Source organism: Sorex araneus, chromosome 5, assembly GCF_027595985.1.
Source record: "Sorex araneus isolate mSorAra2 chromosome 5, mSorAra2.pri, whole genome shotgun sequence".
In the NCBI taxonomy this organism is placed as follows: Eukaryota; Metazoa; Chordata; class Mammalia; order Eulipotyphla; family Soricidae; genus Sorex; species Sorex araneus.
This window is the reverse complement of record NC_073306.1, coordinates 141,357,464-141,376,372: the sequence shown is the minus strand read 5'-3', so window position 1 is coordinate 141,376,372 and position 18,909 is coordinate 141,357,464. Positions and strand designations below refer to the sequence as shown.

The 18,909-nt window shown below is 45.8% G+C and overlaps 1 protein-coding gene across 10 annotated transcripts in view; it reads right to left on the bottom strand.

The window, feature by feature from the left end:
• Window positions 1–18,079, bottom strand: part of ZMYND11 (zinc finger MYND-type containing 11) — a 99,655-nt gene extending 81,576 nt beyond the window's left edge. The window contains exons 1-3 of one of the 10 annotated variants that reach the window (XM_055138161.1): window positions 17,844–18,079; window positions 7,215–7,293; window positions 2,781–2,915 (exon numbers count right to left, since the gene is read on the bottom strand). In XM_055138161.1, the coding sequence (XP_054994136.1) occupies window positions 2,781–2,896 (116 nt within the window). In that variant the 5' untranslated portion in view covers window positions 2,897–2,915; window positions 7,215–7,293; window positions 17,844–18,079. Of the gene's footprint in view, window positions 1–2,780; window positions 2,916–6,666; window positions 6,832–7,214; window positions 7,294–16,772; window positions 16,912–17,219; window positions 17,307–17,641; window positions 17,813–17,843 lie in introns of those variants that run through there. The other 9 variants (XM_055138159.1, XM_055138158.1, XM_055138155.1 and 6 more) reach the window with 9 other exon arrangements.
• Between the last annotated feature and the right edge of the window lie 830 nt (window positions 18,080–18,909).

Genomic DNA, 18,909 nt, shown 5'->3' with positions numbered 1-18,909 from the left:
GAAAGGTAGTGTATCTCTTCAACATTGGGAACCATTCTTAAACACTTACCCTGCAATTTTTATAGACCTCTTCTGATAAAAGAGTGTTAAGACAAAGACTTAATTTACCTATACCAAACAGATAAATCATGTTTATCTTAAGATCTATGGATCTTGGTACATTAAAAAGGCCTCCACACCCTCAGGCTTAGGTTGGAGGAGAAATGAAAATGCTTATCAGCAACCCACACTCAGTAAGGAGACAGTGCACACATTCCCTCAACCACCTCTGTCCCTGACTGCAACTGAATACATGCCCATACACCCACACACACACCCAGGCATCAGGTCATGTACACACCTGCTCTCTCCCTGTGACCCCGTATCAACAAACCGGTGTCCTAGCAGCAGAGTCACAGCATCAAGCTCAGGGATCTCTGAGGATGCTGCCAGGGCATCGAGAGGAGGCACCCTGGGGTCAAGGGGACAGTCCAGATGAGCAAAACAGCTTACTGACTCCAATAGAAAGGAAGACACTCTTTTGTAGAGACCTTATTTCCACATTTTGAAAATCTCATCAGGAAAATAATCACTGCTCTTCTTCTGGAGGTTAAAAACAATGACTTTATGCCATTATTACCTCACCATTCTTCAATTTGTTGCTAGGCCACATTTTTTTTTTACTTTATATCTAATACTAATTATTAGATTATTTTTAACTTATGATTCTCCTTTTTTTTTTTTTTTTTTTGCTTTTTGGGTCATATCCGGCGATGCTCAGGGGTTACTCCTGGCTTTGCACTCAGGCATTACTCCTAGTGGTGCTCAGGGGACTATATGGGATGCTGGAAATCGAACCCGGGTCGGCCGTGTGCAAGGCAAACACCGGACTCACTGTGCTATCAATAGCACAGGGTTTGATTCCTCCACCCCTCTTGGAGAGCCCGGCAAACTACCAAGAGTATCCCACCCACGTGGCAGAGCCTGGCAAAGTACCCGTGGCATATTCGATATGCCAAAAAAGTAACAAGAAGTCTCACAATGGAGACGTTACTAGTGCCTGCTCAAGCAAATCGATGAGCAACGGGATGATATCGAAAGTGACAGTGATGATCTCCTTATAGATGTCACATATGTTTCTTCTACCTATAGATCTAGGAATTTATGGGCAACTTTAAAATATTCTAAGAGTAAACACTGAGTTAAAGCAACATATATAATTATCCCTTTCCCCCCTACTATTCTCCCTGGTTACAAATACGGGGGAAAATATATGGTTCTCAATTATTTTACACACTAATAATGGCAAAAATAAGCACTTATGGGTAGGGGGTAGGAGTCCTATTTTTAATTTGAGGAAGAAGGGCACACCTAATTAGCTTATTCCTGGCTCTTACCTCAGGGGATCAGGAATCAAATCAGATTGGTTGCATGCAAGGCAAACTCCCTACTATCTCTCTGCCAAGAATTTAAGTGTATATTGGGGCACTTAAATACTCTCAGTAGCTTGCCGGACTCTCCGAGAGGGGCAGAAGAATTGAACCCTATGCTATCGATAGCACAGCAGGTAGGGCGTTTGCCTTGCACATGGCCGACTGGGGTTTGATTCCCAGCATCCCATATGGTCCCCTGAGTACCGCCAGGAGTGATTCCTGAGTGCATGAGCCAGGAGTAACCCCTGAGCATCACCAGTGTGACCCAAAAAGGAAAAAAAAAAAAAGAATTTATAAACTTCTGTAAATTTTCTATTTTTCCACTTCTACAAACAGCATCTCAAAATATAGAAGGAATGGCTATAAAGAAATTCTATCTAAATTACCAAAAAGAAACTTTTAAATTATTAATTTACCCATATTCACTTAAAAATCCTATAAGATATACAACAAGACAAAAACTATTTCTTTTGAAAAACTCTCCTATAATCAGTAACATCTGAACAGTATTTACAGAGTGGTCCAACTCCTTTCTATCATGCATCTTTATATACCAAGGTAAATAGCAATAGAAACTAAGAAAAGCCTTTGTTATAAAGGACAGAATGAAAATATTAAAAGTTCTTGGGGCTGGAGCAATAGCACAGCAGGTAAGGTGTTTACTTGCATGCAGCCAAGCAGTATTCGATCCCTGACCCCATATGATCCCCTAAGCACCACCAGGAATAATTACTGAATGCAGAGCCAGGAGTAACCCCTGAGCACCGCTGAGTATGGCCCAAAACCAAAAACAATATAGTAAAAGTTACCGATAGCAGAGGAATGAGTAAGATTTTTTTTTTTAGTACATGAATCATGCTTGTCCTCACATCAGTGATTATGCACCTTATTGTTTATTTAAATTTTTTTGGTTTGGGGCCATACCCAGCAGTGCTCAGGGCTTATTTCCTGGCTAGCACTCAGGAATTACTCCTTGCAGGGCATGGGGAACACCTGGGATGCCGGGGATTGAACCCAGGTGAGATAGTACAAGACAAGTATCCTCATTACCCACTATACTACTGCCCTGGCCTGATTATGAGCCTTTTAAATGTAAGATTTATAATTTCTAGGAGTTCAAACGAAATCGGTAATTAAAAAACTATTATAAACAGTACATACATTTTCCTTACTTAATAACACCTCGAATACAAGTTGCTTGGACATGTTTCTGTGTTTGTTTTTCTAACAACTGTATATTCCTACAACGTAATAAATGACTGACTATATAAACAACCATTGAGTTTAGTATTAATGTTCATTCCTAACCTCTTTTCCAAAGCCATATATGAGATTTTTATAATGCTGTTTCTATTTGCATTCACTTACTTTGTAATACGGTCTATGTTGGCGATTTGCTTCTGGTTCCGTATGATCTCGATGGCTGCCCAGAGATGTTGGATAGCTTTTGTATCCGCCTGTCGTCTTTTTGTTAAACGTGCCATGACCTGTTTGCTTCTTTAGCTGTAGGAATAGACAAAAACATAAGAAAAAAAGTATGGATTACAAAATGAACTGTTATCAAAGTCAGTTAAGACTATCAAAAGTAGGCTGAAAAGATAGCACAGCAGGTTAAGGTGCTTGCCTTGCATGCAGGTGACCCGGGTTTGATCCCTGGCATCCCCATATGGTCTGAGCCCACAAAGAGTAATTCTTGAGCACAGAGCTAGGAGTAAGCCCTGAGTACCACTAGGTGTGACCCAAAAAACAAAAACTGCAAAAACACCTGCAATCTCCAATTACTTTATAAAAGTCATCATTCAATCTATTGCTTATAATGACATTTGAAAACCATAAAGTTAAAACAGTCTTTCTAAGAACAAGTGATCATTTTATACCAAAATACAAAAAATTTATTTTTATTCTAAAGCAAAAATATTTATTTCTTTGAGAGTATGCTCTGTGTAAATTACTTACACATGGAATTTAAATGTTACTTTAAATGTAATTTAAATGGTACTTCAAGTTGATTATATTTTCTGGTAGTACAGTTGATTACATTCATGGCATAAAATTATAGGGGCCAGAGCAATAGTACAGTGCGTAGGGCGTTTGCCTTGCATGCAGCTGACCCGAGTTCAATCCCCGGCATCCCATAAGGTCCCCCAAGCACCACCAGGAGTAACCCCTGAGCATCGCCAGGGTTACACCACCCAAAATGCAAAAAAAAAACCAAAAAACTTATAGATAGACTTGGATACATGAAAATGGCATTCTTTTGTTCATTTTACTTTTGGTTTGTTACTTGGGCCACACCCAGAGGTTCAAGAATTACTAACAGCGGGGCTGGAGCAATGGCACAGCGGGTAGAGCGCTTGCCTTGCACGTGGCCGACACGGGTTCAATTCCCGACATCCCATGTGGTCCCCTGAGCACCGCCAGAGGAATAATTCCTGAGTGCAAAGCCAGGAGTAACCCCTGTGCATCACCGGGTTCGACCCAAAAAGCAAAAAAAAAGAAAAAGAATTACTAACAGCAGGATGTTCAGGGGACACTCCTGGAAATGCTTGGGGGACACAGAGTGATGAAATGAGTTTGGATCTTTCACATGCAAAGATGTGCTCCAGCCCTTTGAGGAATCTCACCAATTTTTTTTTTAAATGAGAGCTACTTCTGGCAGAGGTGTGCAGACTACTGATATACCAGAAGTTGACATGGGTGACCCAACATTATTAAAAATCTTCATGTGCTTAGATTAGGTGTTTATTACTTATTATTTTTAAGAAATAACACCGCTATTTTATCCAACTTTCAGTAATCTGACTGAATAGGGGAAAATGGCCATTACACCTGCAGACATGTCCCAACTATGTCCTGGCCAGAGCAGAGAAATGATACGGTTGTAGGAAGAGTCCCCAGGCATATACATGGTCTCTCAACTAGGGACAGAGGGACTGACAGGTCTCTCATAGGCCACAGAAAAAAAACTGACCCCTAAGTCACATAGGTTATGATGCTGCAGCTCTCAGGAAGAAGGAAAACCAAACCAGCTTCTGTGATGACAAAAATCTCTATAACGTGACCTTTCCTCTCCTCCAAAAGGAGAGAAAACACATTTAGTGTTACTTTAGGCCAGCTCATGACTGGCCCAAAGTCTCACAAATCTCACTTTCCTCTGCCTTTACATTTCCTTTCCCCACAAAACCAGTTGTTTTTCTGACACATCCAGAGAAAGAGCAGCTGCTATCATCAAGACTTATCTAGAGGCTCACATCTGAGGAGTCTGGAATCAGTCAGTTCCTGGAGTAAGAAATTTTCCAAGGCTAGAGAAATGCCTTGCATATGGCAGATCGATCCCCAGTACCACATATGTCCCACTGCACCCCCCTTCTCACACCAGCACTGCCAGGAATGATCCCTAAGCATCAGAACCAGGAGTAAGCCCTGAGCATAACCCAAACAAAACAACAACAACAAAGACAGGTGTTTTGCAGTTACAGACTATCAGAAAACTCTGAACATGTTCTAGCATATTACTGAATATCCCACTTCTCTCCACTACTACTCAGAAAAAAATCCAAATTGCTCCTCAGAGAAAATATCAAAATAACCAAATGACAACGCAGTTACAATGAAAATTAAGAAAAGTCCATTGGCTCATGTAGACTCTTATGGCAAAAGATAATAACACAACTACTTGTTTTAGAAAATAACTAAAGTATACTGATGTTTCTCTCTCCTTTTTCTTGGGGAAGGGGCATATTCAGCAATACTCAGAAGTCATTCCTGGCCCTGAATTCAGGAATCGGTGGTGGAGGGAACAACTGGGATGCTGGGATCAAACCCAGTGAGTCACAAATAAGGCAAGTGCCTCCCCTAGTGCACTATCATTCCGGCCCCAAGTCTCTCACTCCAATGCTCTTGTACAGAAGAGTCAACTTTCCAAGTCTGATAAGCATTATAGTAAGAAACTTGTTAGTAAAAATAAACTATTTTAAATTTTAAACAATTATTTAAAATTTTGTAAATGTAGTCTTTGTCAGAAACTAGAAACTGGCAGAAGAGATTAATATTGTGCTTTTCCATTCATCTATGAATACACTTGGATTGTTTCCATGTGTTAGCTGTTGTAACTTACTGATCAATGACAACTCACAAGAAACATGGAAGTTGAAAAACCATCAGAAGTTCTGAAAAAGTACTTAAAAGGAAATCTGTAGCCTTTAATTCGTATACAAGAAAAGGGTGGGGGCTGGAGCAATAGCACAGTGGGTAGGGTGCTTGCCTTGCATGTGGCCGACCCAGGTTCGATTCCCAGCATCCCATATGGTCCCATACGGTCCCTCGAGCACCGCCAGGAGTAATGGCCTGAGTGCATGAGCAAGGAGTAACCCCTGTGCATTGCCGGGTGTGACCCAAAAAGCCAAAAAGAAAAAAAAAAAAGGTGGAACAGGTGTAAAGCAATGATCTAAATATCCATTTCACAAAATTAAAATTAAATATAGAAGCAGATGATGAAATTAAATAAGCATATATGTAGTGTGCAAGTTATCAACAGACAATCCTGGTGAGACTGTCCAATAACTATCCACGAAAAGGGAGTAAGAGATAGTCTGATCCATCTGTAGCTATGAAAGAATCTGATCTTTAGAACAACCCCTGAGCACAGGAGCAGGAGTATCCCCTAAGCACTACTGGTTGTGACCCAAATAAAAAAAGGAGGCGAGAGATAGCAAGAAGGAGGAGGAAGAGGAGGTGGAGATGATGATGAGGATGCAAAGAATTATTTGGGTCAACAACTTAATTTCTGTTGTTTGTTTGGGGGAGCTGCACCTAGTGGCACTGTGGGGTGAGAAAAGGTAGCAGGGATATACTCCAAGTTCTGTGCTCAGGAATCGCACCCAGCAGTACTCAGGAGACCGCATAGTATTGGGGCCAAATCTGGTTTCCCACTTGCAAAGCACATGCTCAACCTGTTGAGCTATCTCCCCAGCCCTGGGTCAGTAATTCAAAATTTCCCCTCTGTATACAAACAAAAGGATTCCAGGTGCCTAGGAGATAGCGAGGGCACTTGCCTTGCATGTGACCAGCCCAGGTTCAATCCAGCCACTGTGTATGGTCCCAAGCCACCCCTGCCAGGAATGATCCTTGAGCACAGAGCCAGGAATAAGCTGTACATACAGCTGGGTGTGGCTCAGCCCTGTTACCCACCCCCCCCCCACTACTCCCACTACAGTACTGAGAAACAGGATTGTTTTTATTGGAGGGTGGGCACCTTAAATTGTTTTTATTGGAGGGTGGGCACAACCACCAAGTACTCAGGGCTCATTCCATGGGCTCATAGGTGGTGCCAGGACTGGACCAGGGCTAGCTGTGTGCAAGGCGTGTGCCTTACCTCTATACTGTATTTCCAGCACTCCCTTTTTTTTCACCTTAAATTCTATCAAACAGTTCTAAATAAAACACCAATCTTACAAACTCTAAGAATCTGACAGTAGAAAGGGACCCAAATTGTTATGTGTGATCAATATATCCAGTCAGTCTCCTTCAATGTGTCAAAGATCTTCCCAAAATACTATCAAACACAGCCAAGATGTAGCTCAGCAGCAGAGCACCTGTCTTGTATGTATGAGGCCCTGCACTCAACCTCTCACACTACCAAAGAAATAATATACAAGCACATAAATCCAGCAACACAAAAAATAGCACAAGAACAAGTTTGTCCCAAGCAATTCACTGAATAAAGAAAAATAATCACATCATCAGTTCAGTAAATGTAGAAAAACAATAAAATCATTCCTAAGAACTCAGAGCAAAACAGACCTGGTGTGGCCGGGATGGGGATGTTTCCTTAATCTGAGAAAAGGTATTCAATACAATCCACAGCAGAAAAATACTTGTTCTGCAAACGAAAAGTAGTAAGAAGTACTTGCAACTTGATTTGTCATACCATGAAACACAATAAAAACTATCTAACAAGAGAACTATATTAGGCAGCTAAATGCAGTCAGTACAGGTAATTCTTAAACCTGCTTCAGAAAATAACACACAATGGGCCAGAGAGATAGTACAGCAGGTAAGACGCTTGCCTTGCATGTGACCAACTGGGCTCAATTCCTATGGCACCCATGTCTGTCAGAAGTGATCCAGGAGGACAAAGCCAGTTCTATTCTTTTCTAGTACTGCTGCTATCTGTATAAGGAAAGCCATTTTATCATACATAGGAATGGCTGTCTAGTTCCCCACCTTCATATGTATATGTAATTAAACAGATTTTTTTTTAATTTTTTTTGGTTTTCATGTCATACCCAATAGCACTTAGGGACCAAACTCAACTCAGGTTGGCCACATGCAAGGCAAGCGGCCTGCCCACTGTACTATTGCTCTGTCCCCATTTGTTTGGGATTTTCTGTTAGAAATATGATGGTTTTCTATCTTCTTTCCTTTTCTATTTTTTTTGGAGGGGGGAGAGGGAGGTCTCCCAGTCTCAGTGGCCAGGAGATACAAGTGCCTCGATCCTTGTACTATTGCTCTGGCCCCCCAAATTTATTAAACAATAGAAATGTCTCTTTAAAGCAAAAAAAAAAAATAAAGATCTCATAAAAATATTATAGAGCAGGGGGACTGAAGGGGTAGTATAGCAGTTAGGGTGTTTGCCTTACACACAACTGACCCAGGTTTGACTGCCAGCACTCCATATGGTCTCCTAAGCCTGCCAGAATTGATCCCTGATGCAGAGCCAGGAGCAAGCCCTGAGCACCAGGAGATGTGACCCCCAAATGAAGAAAGATCAATATCTACCCAATAACCACATTAAAAAATCGGAAAGGCAGAGATAGCATAGCAGGTAGTGTGTTTGCCTTGCACTTGGCCAAATCAGGTTCGATCCCAAGCACTGCATATGGTCCTGAGCCCTGAAAGAAATGCTCCATGAGCAGCCAGGTAAGGCCAAAAAAGCAACAGCAAAAATTGTGGTGGTGAAATGAACACAATTATTGAAGACAGAGAATGCCAGCAGGCATATAAAAATCTGTTCGCTATCACTTATTATAGAAACCAAATAAAGATGAAAATGAGATATTCTCACACCAGTGAGAATGGGTACCAATCAGAAAGGACAGAACTGAAACTGGAAGGGATGTGGGGGCTCTTATGCCCTGCTGGGTAAAACTATGTTGTATAACACAGACCTCACAGAAAACCTGCAGATTCCTCAAAAATCTAAGAATAGAGCTCCCAAATGACCTGGCAATCTCATTGCTTGGTATTGATCTACCCACAATATGCAAAAACATTAAGAAAGATCTCTGCACAGCCAGGCTCTCTGCAGTGCTCAGCACAGCAGCCAGGGTATGGAAGCGCCCTGCACAGCCAGGCTCTCTGCAGTGCTCAGCACAGCAGCCAGGGTATGGAAGCATCCCGGGTGCCCCACAATGGAAGCTGCAGTGCAGAGACATCGTGGAATACTATGCAGTCACAAGGAATGATGAAATCACGCAGTTAGCTGCAACTGGGATGGAACTGAAGGACCTGATGTTAAGTCAGAAGCACAAGGACAAGTACCAGATATTCTCATTAATTTAGTATATAAAGTGACATGACTAGGGAGTGGGACATAGCGAAAACTGGCAAAATACAGATGGAAATCTAGACTACAGAAACAAAAATGCCAGGGAGAGGGAGGTGGAGTATGAAAGCAAGAAGAGGAGGTCTGTTAGTAACAAAGGAGAAAGGGTCAGGAGAGTTGGGCCTCTGTGGTGTAGGTAAAATACCAATATATAGCTAAACCAGTAGGCCCAACACATTGTAAGCATGGGACCCAAATTCAACAGTTAAAATTTTAAAATTTTAAAATTTTTGGGCCCACAACAACACCGGGGAGCCGGACGGAGGAGGTGCAGCCTGCACACCTTCTTCAGATGGAGCCCTGGCGACACTGAGCAACTAACACGGCTCCGGGATTCGGGACTGGGACACATCTGAGCCTGGGGGCGGGGGGGGACACTGGAGTGGGGCGGCGCCAGCCCAAACTCCAAGTGGTCCCGGCCACCGGAAGTCACGCCCTCGACCCACCCTCGGCGCCATCTTGCCACATTCAACAGAGAAGCGGCCAGGCATTCTGGTGAGCAACATGGCCCGGAAAATGCTCTGGACCCGAATTGGGGCCAACAACACCGGGGAGCCGGACGGAGGAGGTGCAGCCAGCACACCTTCTCCAGATGGAGCCCTGGCGACACTGAGCAGCAACTAACACGGCTCCGGGATTCGGGACTGGGACACATCTGAGCTGTGCGGCCACTGATGCGGCCGCGCAACCTTTTCTAAAACCTGAAAACATACAATCTTTTAATGGAAAACTAATTATCAAATGCTTCCTTGGTAGTAGGGCTGTCTTTCTTGGGGGGAAACTCCCACAACAATAGTGAGTTTTGTGTTGAAATATGGAACGTAATCAAGGTGAAGAGAAAATGAAGTGAAATTCATCAGTTATACAGTTGGGGTGGGGGGCGGGGGTATACTGGGGATTTTGGTGGTGGAATATGGGCACTGGTGAAGGGATGGTGTTTGAATACGGTATAACTGAGACATGAAGCTGAGAACTTTGTAACTTTCCACATGGTGATAAAATAAAAATAAAAAAATAAATAAAATTTTAAAAAATTGGGGGGGCCCAAAGGGATTATGGCAGATAAGGCATTGCCATGCACACAGCCTACCAGGGTTCGATCCCTGATACCACAATTGTTCCCTGAGACCCACTAGAAGTAATCCCCAAGCACAGAGTTCAGAGTAAGCCCTGAGCTTCCCCAGGTGTGGCTCCCCAAAACCAAAATTAAACAAAATTTCAACTAATGAGAAACTGCACTTAATATCCATTGCAAGTTCCTACTAAGGAGCTTCAGGACACTAAGAGCGCATGTGTGTGTGAGCTACAGATGAGTCCATTTACTTCTCCCCTTATTCACTTCTCAAATAAAATGTCATCTTATTTTAGAGGGTGGTAAACATGCTGAAATCTAAATCCTTAGTACTTACAACAACTTTCAATACAGCAACTTTCAGTTAAGTTGGTGACTTCAATATACACTGAACTTATCCAGTGTTGGGGAGTACTGCAGGAATGCTTTAGAGTTGAAGAGAATTCTGAATATTTTAAAATACTTCTCTCCTACACATTAGTATCAAAACAAAAATCACTCTCTCTCTCTCTCTCTCTCTCTCTCTCTCACTCTCACACACACACACACACACACACACACACACACACACACACACACACACACATCCTGAACCAAGTTATCTTCATGATGGAAGCTGCCAATAGTGACAGCCAGAAAATGAGCTAATTATTAATGCTTGTTCTTAGATTGCCACCTATTATTATCAGTGAATTTGGAATTAACCTGACTATACATGAAGACTATAATTATGAGCAGTTTCTGAATTTCCTTTCTTTCCCTTTCCCACTTCTGTAGTGAGCAGTTTTACATTCTTCTTTATTGTTCTGTAATGTTACATGCTTATAAATGTGTCTTTGGAAGATAAAAAAAAAAAAATACAAGTGGCCAAGAAGTTGGTAGGTTTAGGAAGACCGCAGTGGGACAGTTTAGGGTTGGTCATCAAATATGTGAACTTAAATACCCATTTAATCAGTGGGTATTTCAGGCACTAGGAACAACCTATTGGTATCTATTTTCTTATTGTAAGTCATGTAACACATACAGCTATACAGACTACTGTAATTTATTATATCTGCATACTGGAATAATACTTCCCTAATTTCCCTTATGCTGTTTTGAGGAGTATAAGGAGTACATAAACTGCTTACTGAAGCAAAACTAAACAAGAACTTGCAAATTTCACCTCTTTTTTAAAAATTGTGTTTAAAAAGGAGAGGGGGAAGGAGAGAGAGAGAGAGAGAGAGAGAGAGAGAGAGAGAGAGAGAGAGAGAGAGAGAGAGAGAGAGGAGAGAAAGAGGGAAGAAACTGAGGATGTGGTTCAGCAGAACAGCACTTGCTTCATGTGTGTAAAGTCCTAAACTTAATCCCTAGCACCCCCCTCCCCGAACACACACATGCACACACGCGCGCACACACACACACACACACTCACTTGTTTTTTTTTAATAAGAGTTGGAGAGATAGTACAGCAGGTAGGACACTTGCCTGGCACACAGCCAACCCAGGTTCTATCCCCAGCATCCCATATGGTCCCCTGAGCATTGCCAGGAGTGATCTCTGAGAAAAGACTTGAGCATCATCAGGTGTGGCCCAAAAGCAAACCAAAAAGGGTTTTTTTCCCCCTTTGGTCACACCCAGCCATAGACATGAATTACTCCTGGCAGTGCTCAGGGGACCATATGGGAATAGCACCCGGATCGGCCACATGCAAGGCAAATGCCCTACCCTCTGCTCTATAGCTCCAGACCAACAAAAAAGTTTTTATGACAGATTCCCTTCCTATGTTACAGTGGACTCTTGATTTAAAAAAAAAGGGGGGGGGGGAGGAAGCACTGGTTTATGCCACTTGTAAATGACATTTTAAAGTGATATGTTGATAGAAATCCATTTTTAGTGGCAGGGCATCTGGGCCACACCTGTCCTCAGGGCTTACAACTGGCTGTGTGTGTGCTCAGGGATCACTCCTGGGAGGGCATGGGGTGCCAGGGATAGAGCCCAGTACAAGGCAAGCATGTACTACCTGCCCACTGTACTACCTCTCTGGTCGCAATAGAAATCTATTTTTAAAATGTATCCTTCTCTTGTGCTTACATCACAAATGCCTGATTTAGAAAGGAAAACTCCTTCAGATTTTATTTTCTTTTGGGTGGCTCTTGGCGGGTGGGGGTTAAGGACATACCAATGGTGTTAGGGAGTCAAACCTGAGGCTTCTGCAGTTCTAGGCCTTTTGTTTTATTTTAGGGCCACACCAGGGTGATCAGCATGGCATCGAACCTGGGTTGGCCAGATGCAAGGCAAGTTCCTCACTGTACCATCTTTCTGGCCTTCTAAGCTTGATTTTAAACTTACTTAGTATACAAACAAATTAAAAATTTTTATTTAAATTTTAAAAATTAAACTAAAAATTTGTTTTGTTTTATTTGCTTTTTGGGTCACACTTAGTGACGCACAGGGGTTACTCCTGGCTCTGCACTCAGGAATTACTCCTGGCGGTACTCAGAGGATCATATGGGAGGCTGGGAATTGAACTCGGGTCGGCTGCATGCAAGGCAAATGCCCTACCCGCTGTGCTATCGCTCCAGCCCCATAAACTAAATATTTTAAGTGGATATAACTTTCTTTGAAATGTTTAGATGATGGCCAGAAATACATCAATAGGACAGTGAATAGGGCACTCGCCTTGCATGCAGCCAACTGGATTAGAACCCTAGTACCATATATGCTCCCCTGAGCACCACCTGAGTAAACTCCGAACACTGCTTATGTGGCCCTAAAACAAAACAAAATTCCCTTGAACAGCTTATATTACAAATGCTTATTTCCTAACCTTCTCAAGTGAAAAAACAGATTTGAAGGTATGCTACAGCGGTCAAAAACACTAGTAAGAAAAGGTGAGGTGCAGTGAGCAAGCCAAACTACAACATCAGATCTTCACTCCTTTGTGCAGTAGGCTACTTATTATTTACCGAGTTGGATTTGACTCAATTGAACTGAATTAGCAGCAGCAGTAGCTTATGACTTAAAAAAGGAGAGGTAGATATGACGTTTTTTCAATCATCTTTGTTTTTCAAATGGTGAAACTTAGGCTAGGCATGACAAGTTTCAATAATATGTCCAAGGTCACACTGCTAATAAATGACTGGGGGGTGGGCGGAGTTCAAACACAAGCCAACTAGACTCAAATCGTTTTGCTAAACTACAGCTCCATGATAAAATAAACAAAAAATACTTAAAAATCTGATCACCCTGTTAAAAACCAATATATTAAATCTTAGTTAAGTACTTCAAATAATGAAATGATTATAAAAGAACTTAGCCTGACTGTTCATTTGCTGCTTACTTTTTTCCAGGTACATCTCTGCTTTCATGTAAAGATATGCTCTATACAGAAATCAACTGAAGGTTGGCAAAAAGCACAGTTTTACAAATCTGACACCAGGGGGCTGCAGCGACACAGTGTACAGCAGGCAGGGCACTTGCCTTGCATGCAGCTGACCCAGGTCAGATCCCCAGCACCCTATATGGTCACTCCTATATGGTCAATTGAGCACCACCAGGAGTAAGTCGAGCACCACCAGGTGTGGCTCAAAAACCACACACGCGCATGCACGCACGTGCACCATCTGAGATTTAGGTCTTGACTGAAGTTAGGACGTCTGAAATTCCTATTATAAATGTTAACATTCTTAATTAGCTTCAATTAGTGCCTTAATTAAAGTATGCCAAAGGGTATGAATGTATTATTTACCATGACTATCTGAACAACCCTTAAAGGAAGGTGGCAGTTCAGATAAATATGTCAGTTCACTGAAACATGCCAAGTACCTTTATAATGATAAACTAGAAATATTTAGTAAGAACTAAGAAGTTAAATTTTTAACATTTTATTTTACATTTAACATTTAACACTTTATTTTACTTGGAGCGACAGCACAGAGGGCCTGGGTTCGATTCCTACATCCCTCTCGGAGAGCCCGGCAAGCTACTGAGAATCCCGCCTACACGGCAGAACCTGGCAAGCTACTTGTGGCATATTCAATATGCCAAAAATTGTAACAAGTCTCACAATGGAGACGTTACTGGTGCCCACTCCAGCAAATCGAACAGTGCAGTGCTATGTTTATTTAAACACACTGTATATTTAACTACAAAAACCACCCAGTTTACAGAATGTAAACAATTGTTCTCATATGAGTAGTACAGTATCTAGGGGGAAAACATTATGTAAAAGACAGAAATCCTGCAAGGATTTCTGTGCTGGGGAGACGGCTCCAAAGGACGAGTATAGGCTTTGCTTTTTTGCCTTTGGAGGAAGTTTGGTTTTGATCCCCAGCACTACATGGAACCCTGTTCACCTCTAGAAGTCATTCCAGGGAGTCAGAGCTAGGAGTAGCTCCTAAACATTGCCAGGTATGAAGAAAGAAAGAAAGAAAGAAAAGAAAGAAAGAAAGAAAGAAAGAAAGAAAGAAAGAAAGAAAGAAAGAAAGAAAGAAAGAAAGAAAGAAAGAAAGAAAGAAAGAAAGAGAGAGAGAAAGAAAGAAAAAGAAGAGGAAGGAAGGAAGGAAGGAAGGAAGGAAGGAAGGAAGGAAGGAAGGAAGGAAGGAAGGAAGGAAGGAAGGAAGGAAGGAAGGAAGAAATCCCCTGTTAATCACAGGTAGAACTAAGCAAGAATATTTTACTAATCATGTCATAACTACACCCACTATCTTCTAATCTGTGATTCTTTAGCCTGATTTTAAAAAAATCAAACAAAATGATGACAATAGCCAGTGCCAAAAACAAGCAAATAATCTCATTGAACAAAATTCCTATTTTAGGGCCAGAGTGATAGCACAGCGGGTAGGGCGTTTGCCTTGCACTCGGCCAACCTGGGTTCAATCCCCAGCATCTCATATGGCCCCCCCAAGCACCGCCTGGAGTAGTTCCTGAGTGCAGAGCCAGGAGTAACCCCTGAGCAGCGCTGGGTGTGACCCAAAAAGCAAAAAAAAAGAAGCCTATTTTATCTCTGCTTGTACAAATTGCAATTCAGAAAAGTCAGAGGTGATTCTGCTTAGAGCGACTCAATAGCTACATCTTTGAAAAAAATAAAGGATTTTGTTGTGGTTTTATTTTGTTTTGTTTGGGGGCCACACCCAAGATTTCTCAATGGCTACCACAGGTTCTGGTGCTCAGTGGGTCAAGGAGGTTCTGAGGATCCAAACCAGACCTTCTGGTGCAAAGATGGGTTCAGTTTGTTGATACATTTCTCATCTCAGTTCCTCAACATCTTTAACATATAATATATATATACATATATATGTGTATATATACATATATACGTATATATGTGTGTATATATACATATATATATATTTGGGCCACACCCAGCAGTTCTCAGGGCTTACTCCTGGCTCTCAGGGAACACTCTGGCAGGGCTCAGTGCCATGCTGGGTGCTGGAGGTTAAACAAGGGTCACCTATGTGCAAGGCAAGCATCCTACCCCCCCTTCCTCCATACAATTGCTCCAGCCCGGCTCAACATGTTATTTTTAACCATACTGTTACTCCTTAGGGTAGGGATTAATAAAGAACATAGCAACCTAGATGAGCCAGACCCAAGTACTTGGGACCTAAACTTCAGAGAGCCACATGGGTCTCTCCAACCCTCAGGCAGTGTTCCTGAACAGGCTACAAGCCACCTACTTTGAGCTCACAGACACGGAATGACCCCAGGTAACCACACACATCCAGGTGTAAGTTCCAGGTGTAAATTCAGATACCAAGTTCCACACCACGTAACACTACTCGCTACTCACTAAAGCATATGCCAGACTCCCTGGAAATGAGATACAATGTGGATACTATGACACTGGACAACAGCACATACCAAGCATCAGACACACCACAAGAACTACCAGGCATCCTGGATATGACACCACTTCAAAAATCAAATATAAATCAGGCACCATGCCCATGTTGAACACCATACCCATATACAACACTGGTGTCAGGCCCATATTGTACACCACACCTGGAACACCATACACAACACCACTACCATACCTGCACTATACACATCAGGCACACCTTATACAACACTGCTACCAAGCCCGCAGTGTACACCACACCCGGCACACTATACAACAGCATTACCTGCCCACCTTGTACATGCTGGCACTGTATACAGCACCACTACCATTACTTGTCACACCTGGCACACCGTATACAAGTGTTACCTGTCCATTTTGCATACAACCTGCACACTGTGTACAACAGCATTATTTGCCCACACTGCATACACTGGCACACCGTACACAATAGCAGTACCTGTCCACATTGTACACACCTGGCACATCATATACAAGTTACCTATACACACTAACACCGCATACAACACCGCATACAACATATTGGCACACCATATACAACAGCGTTACTGCCCAAATGGTACACACCCGGCACACCATATACAAAGGAGTTACCTGCCCATCTTGTACATACCAACACATCACACACAGCACCATTACCTGCCAACGTTGTACACACTGGCACACCGTCTACAACAGCACTACCTGCCCATGCTGTACACACCTGCACATAGTTTACAAAGCGTTACCTGCAAGTGCTGTATATATTGTACACTGTATACAACGGCGTTAACCTGTCCACATTACACATACCTGCCCACACCGCCCACACCGGCACACCATATACAACATTACCTGCCAACGCTGTACACACCGGCACACCGTACACAGCACCACTTCCATGCCCACCTCGTTCCTCGCACCTAGCGTCCTGGGCACACGGGACTGCACGAGTGGGCCGGGGAAGGAGCGGGAGCCGGGAGGCTGGGCCGCGGAGGACCTGTTGAGGGTCTCGGGCGCAGCCCGCCCGCCTAAGGACCCCCGCGCCTCGCGAGCCGCGCACAAGCCCAGGCCGCTCCGCCAATCCGACGGCTGCCCGCGCGCCGAAGGCCAGGCCCGGCGGCGGCGCTCACGCGACTCCCCGGCTTCGCCGGCCCGCGCAGGCCGCGCGCTGCACGGGCCGCCCGCCCGGCCGCCGCACAGCACACAAAGCTGCAGGCGGCTCGGGCCCGCGCGAGGGCGGCGGCGCTCCCCCGGCCGGGCCCGCCGCGCCAACAAAGCCCGCCGCGCCCCGCCGCTCACCGTGACGCGCCGGGCCCGCCGCTCCGCCGGGCGCCCCTCCCGCCGCGCCTCCGGCCCGGGCCGCGTCCCCCGCTGCCCGCCGGCCCTCCGCCCGGCGCCGCGGCCCCGCCGCCCGCTGGCCCTCCGCCCGGCGCCGCGGCCCCCGGCGGCCCCCGCGCCCCGCTCGGCCCGCCCGGCCCGGCCCGCGCCCCGGCCAGCGCCGCGTCCCCCGGCCGCCCCCGGCCCGCGCCCCGCGCCCCGCGCTCCCCGCCGCGTCCTCCGGCCCGGCCCCGAGGCCGCCCCCCCGCCCCGGGCCGCTCCCCGCCGGGCCCGTCCCCGCCGCCGGGCCCCGGGGCGCCATGTTGCCGGGCCGCGGCCACCGGAGCGGCGCGGGGAGCGCGGGGAGCGCGGGCGGCGGCGGGCGGCCGGGCCCGCTGACTTACGGCGTCTCGCGCCGAGCCCGCCGGGCTGCAAGTTGGCCGCCGCCGCCGGGAAAGTTCGCGTCCGGGAGGCGCCGCTCACATGGCGGGTGCGCGCGGGGCGGCCGCTCGCCCGGCCCGGCCTCCTCCGCCGCCGCCGCCCCCGACTGACGGCGTGGCCGGGGGCGCGGGTCCCTCCCGGCGGCGGCCCGCGACCCGCACCCACCTGCCCTCGTCCGGCGGCGCCCCACTCGGGCTCACATCTTCCGGCGCCTCCCGCGCCCCGCTCGGCACCCGGGACGGCGACGTGCGCGCGGCGCCGGGCTCGCGGCGCACAAAGGTCCCGCGGCGCGGGGGGCCGCGGCCGAGGCTGCTGCGCTCCCCGCTCGGCGCCTGCAGGCCGGGCCGCGTCCACGTCCGTGCGCACGCACCGCGCGCTCGGGCCGGCGCCGACCACCCATTTCCGAAGCCCACCCGGGCGGGGGGACCCCAGCGGGGCCCGGGGGCGGCCCGACGCGGGCTCTCCCGGCCGGCCTGCGCCGCACGCCTCTGCTCCCGACCCTTCTCCACCCGGAGCCGGCGAGAAGGCCTGTCCGCCGGATTCCTTACTAGGACTCTCCCTGGACGTATCGATAAGAAAATCCGGGGAAGGGACTGCCCGGGACCCGTCGGGGTTCCGATCCGACGGTTTCCTTCACCGCGGGTCTCTGGAACTGACAACGGACTGACTTAGAGACGGGTGCTGCCTGGATAGGTGTCGAGTGCGCGCCAGCACACACGCGCTCGGCCTTCAAAGGCAATCCAGACACCACAAAAATCATTTTAAGTCGTTTTTACTTGAAGGAGGAATGTACAGTAACGTAAATCCTGCACAGGTGCGGTGTGGCGCAGTGGAAAAGCGCGCCCCTGGCCTGAAGGAGAGCAGACTTGGAGAACAACGGGCCCAGGAGGAAAGTCTCTCCAACAAAAATCAGCACAGCAGTTAAGAGTGTAGGGAAAATACCACCTCACACTTGGTTTGAATGCTGGATTCCAGCAATCAATACCCTCAGCGAAATCAGGTTTTAGGATCATCTGCAAATAGGAAGCTGCAGGGCTGCACTGGCCGGAGAGATAATACAGAGGATAAAGCGCTTCACCACCAGCAGTGATCCCAGAGCACAGAGCCACGGGAGACGGCAAAAATAGCAGTAGTAAAATAAAGTAGGACTCCCAAGTGCTCTTTTTTTTTTTTTAATTTTTTATTGAGTCACCATGTGGAAAGTTACAAAGTTTTCAGGTTTAAATCTCAG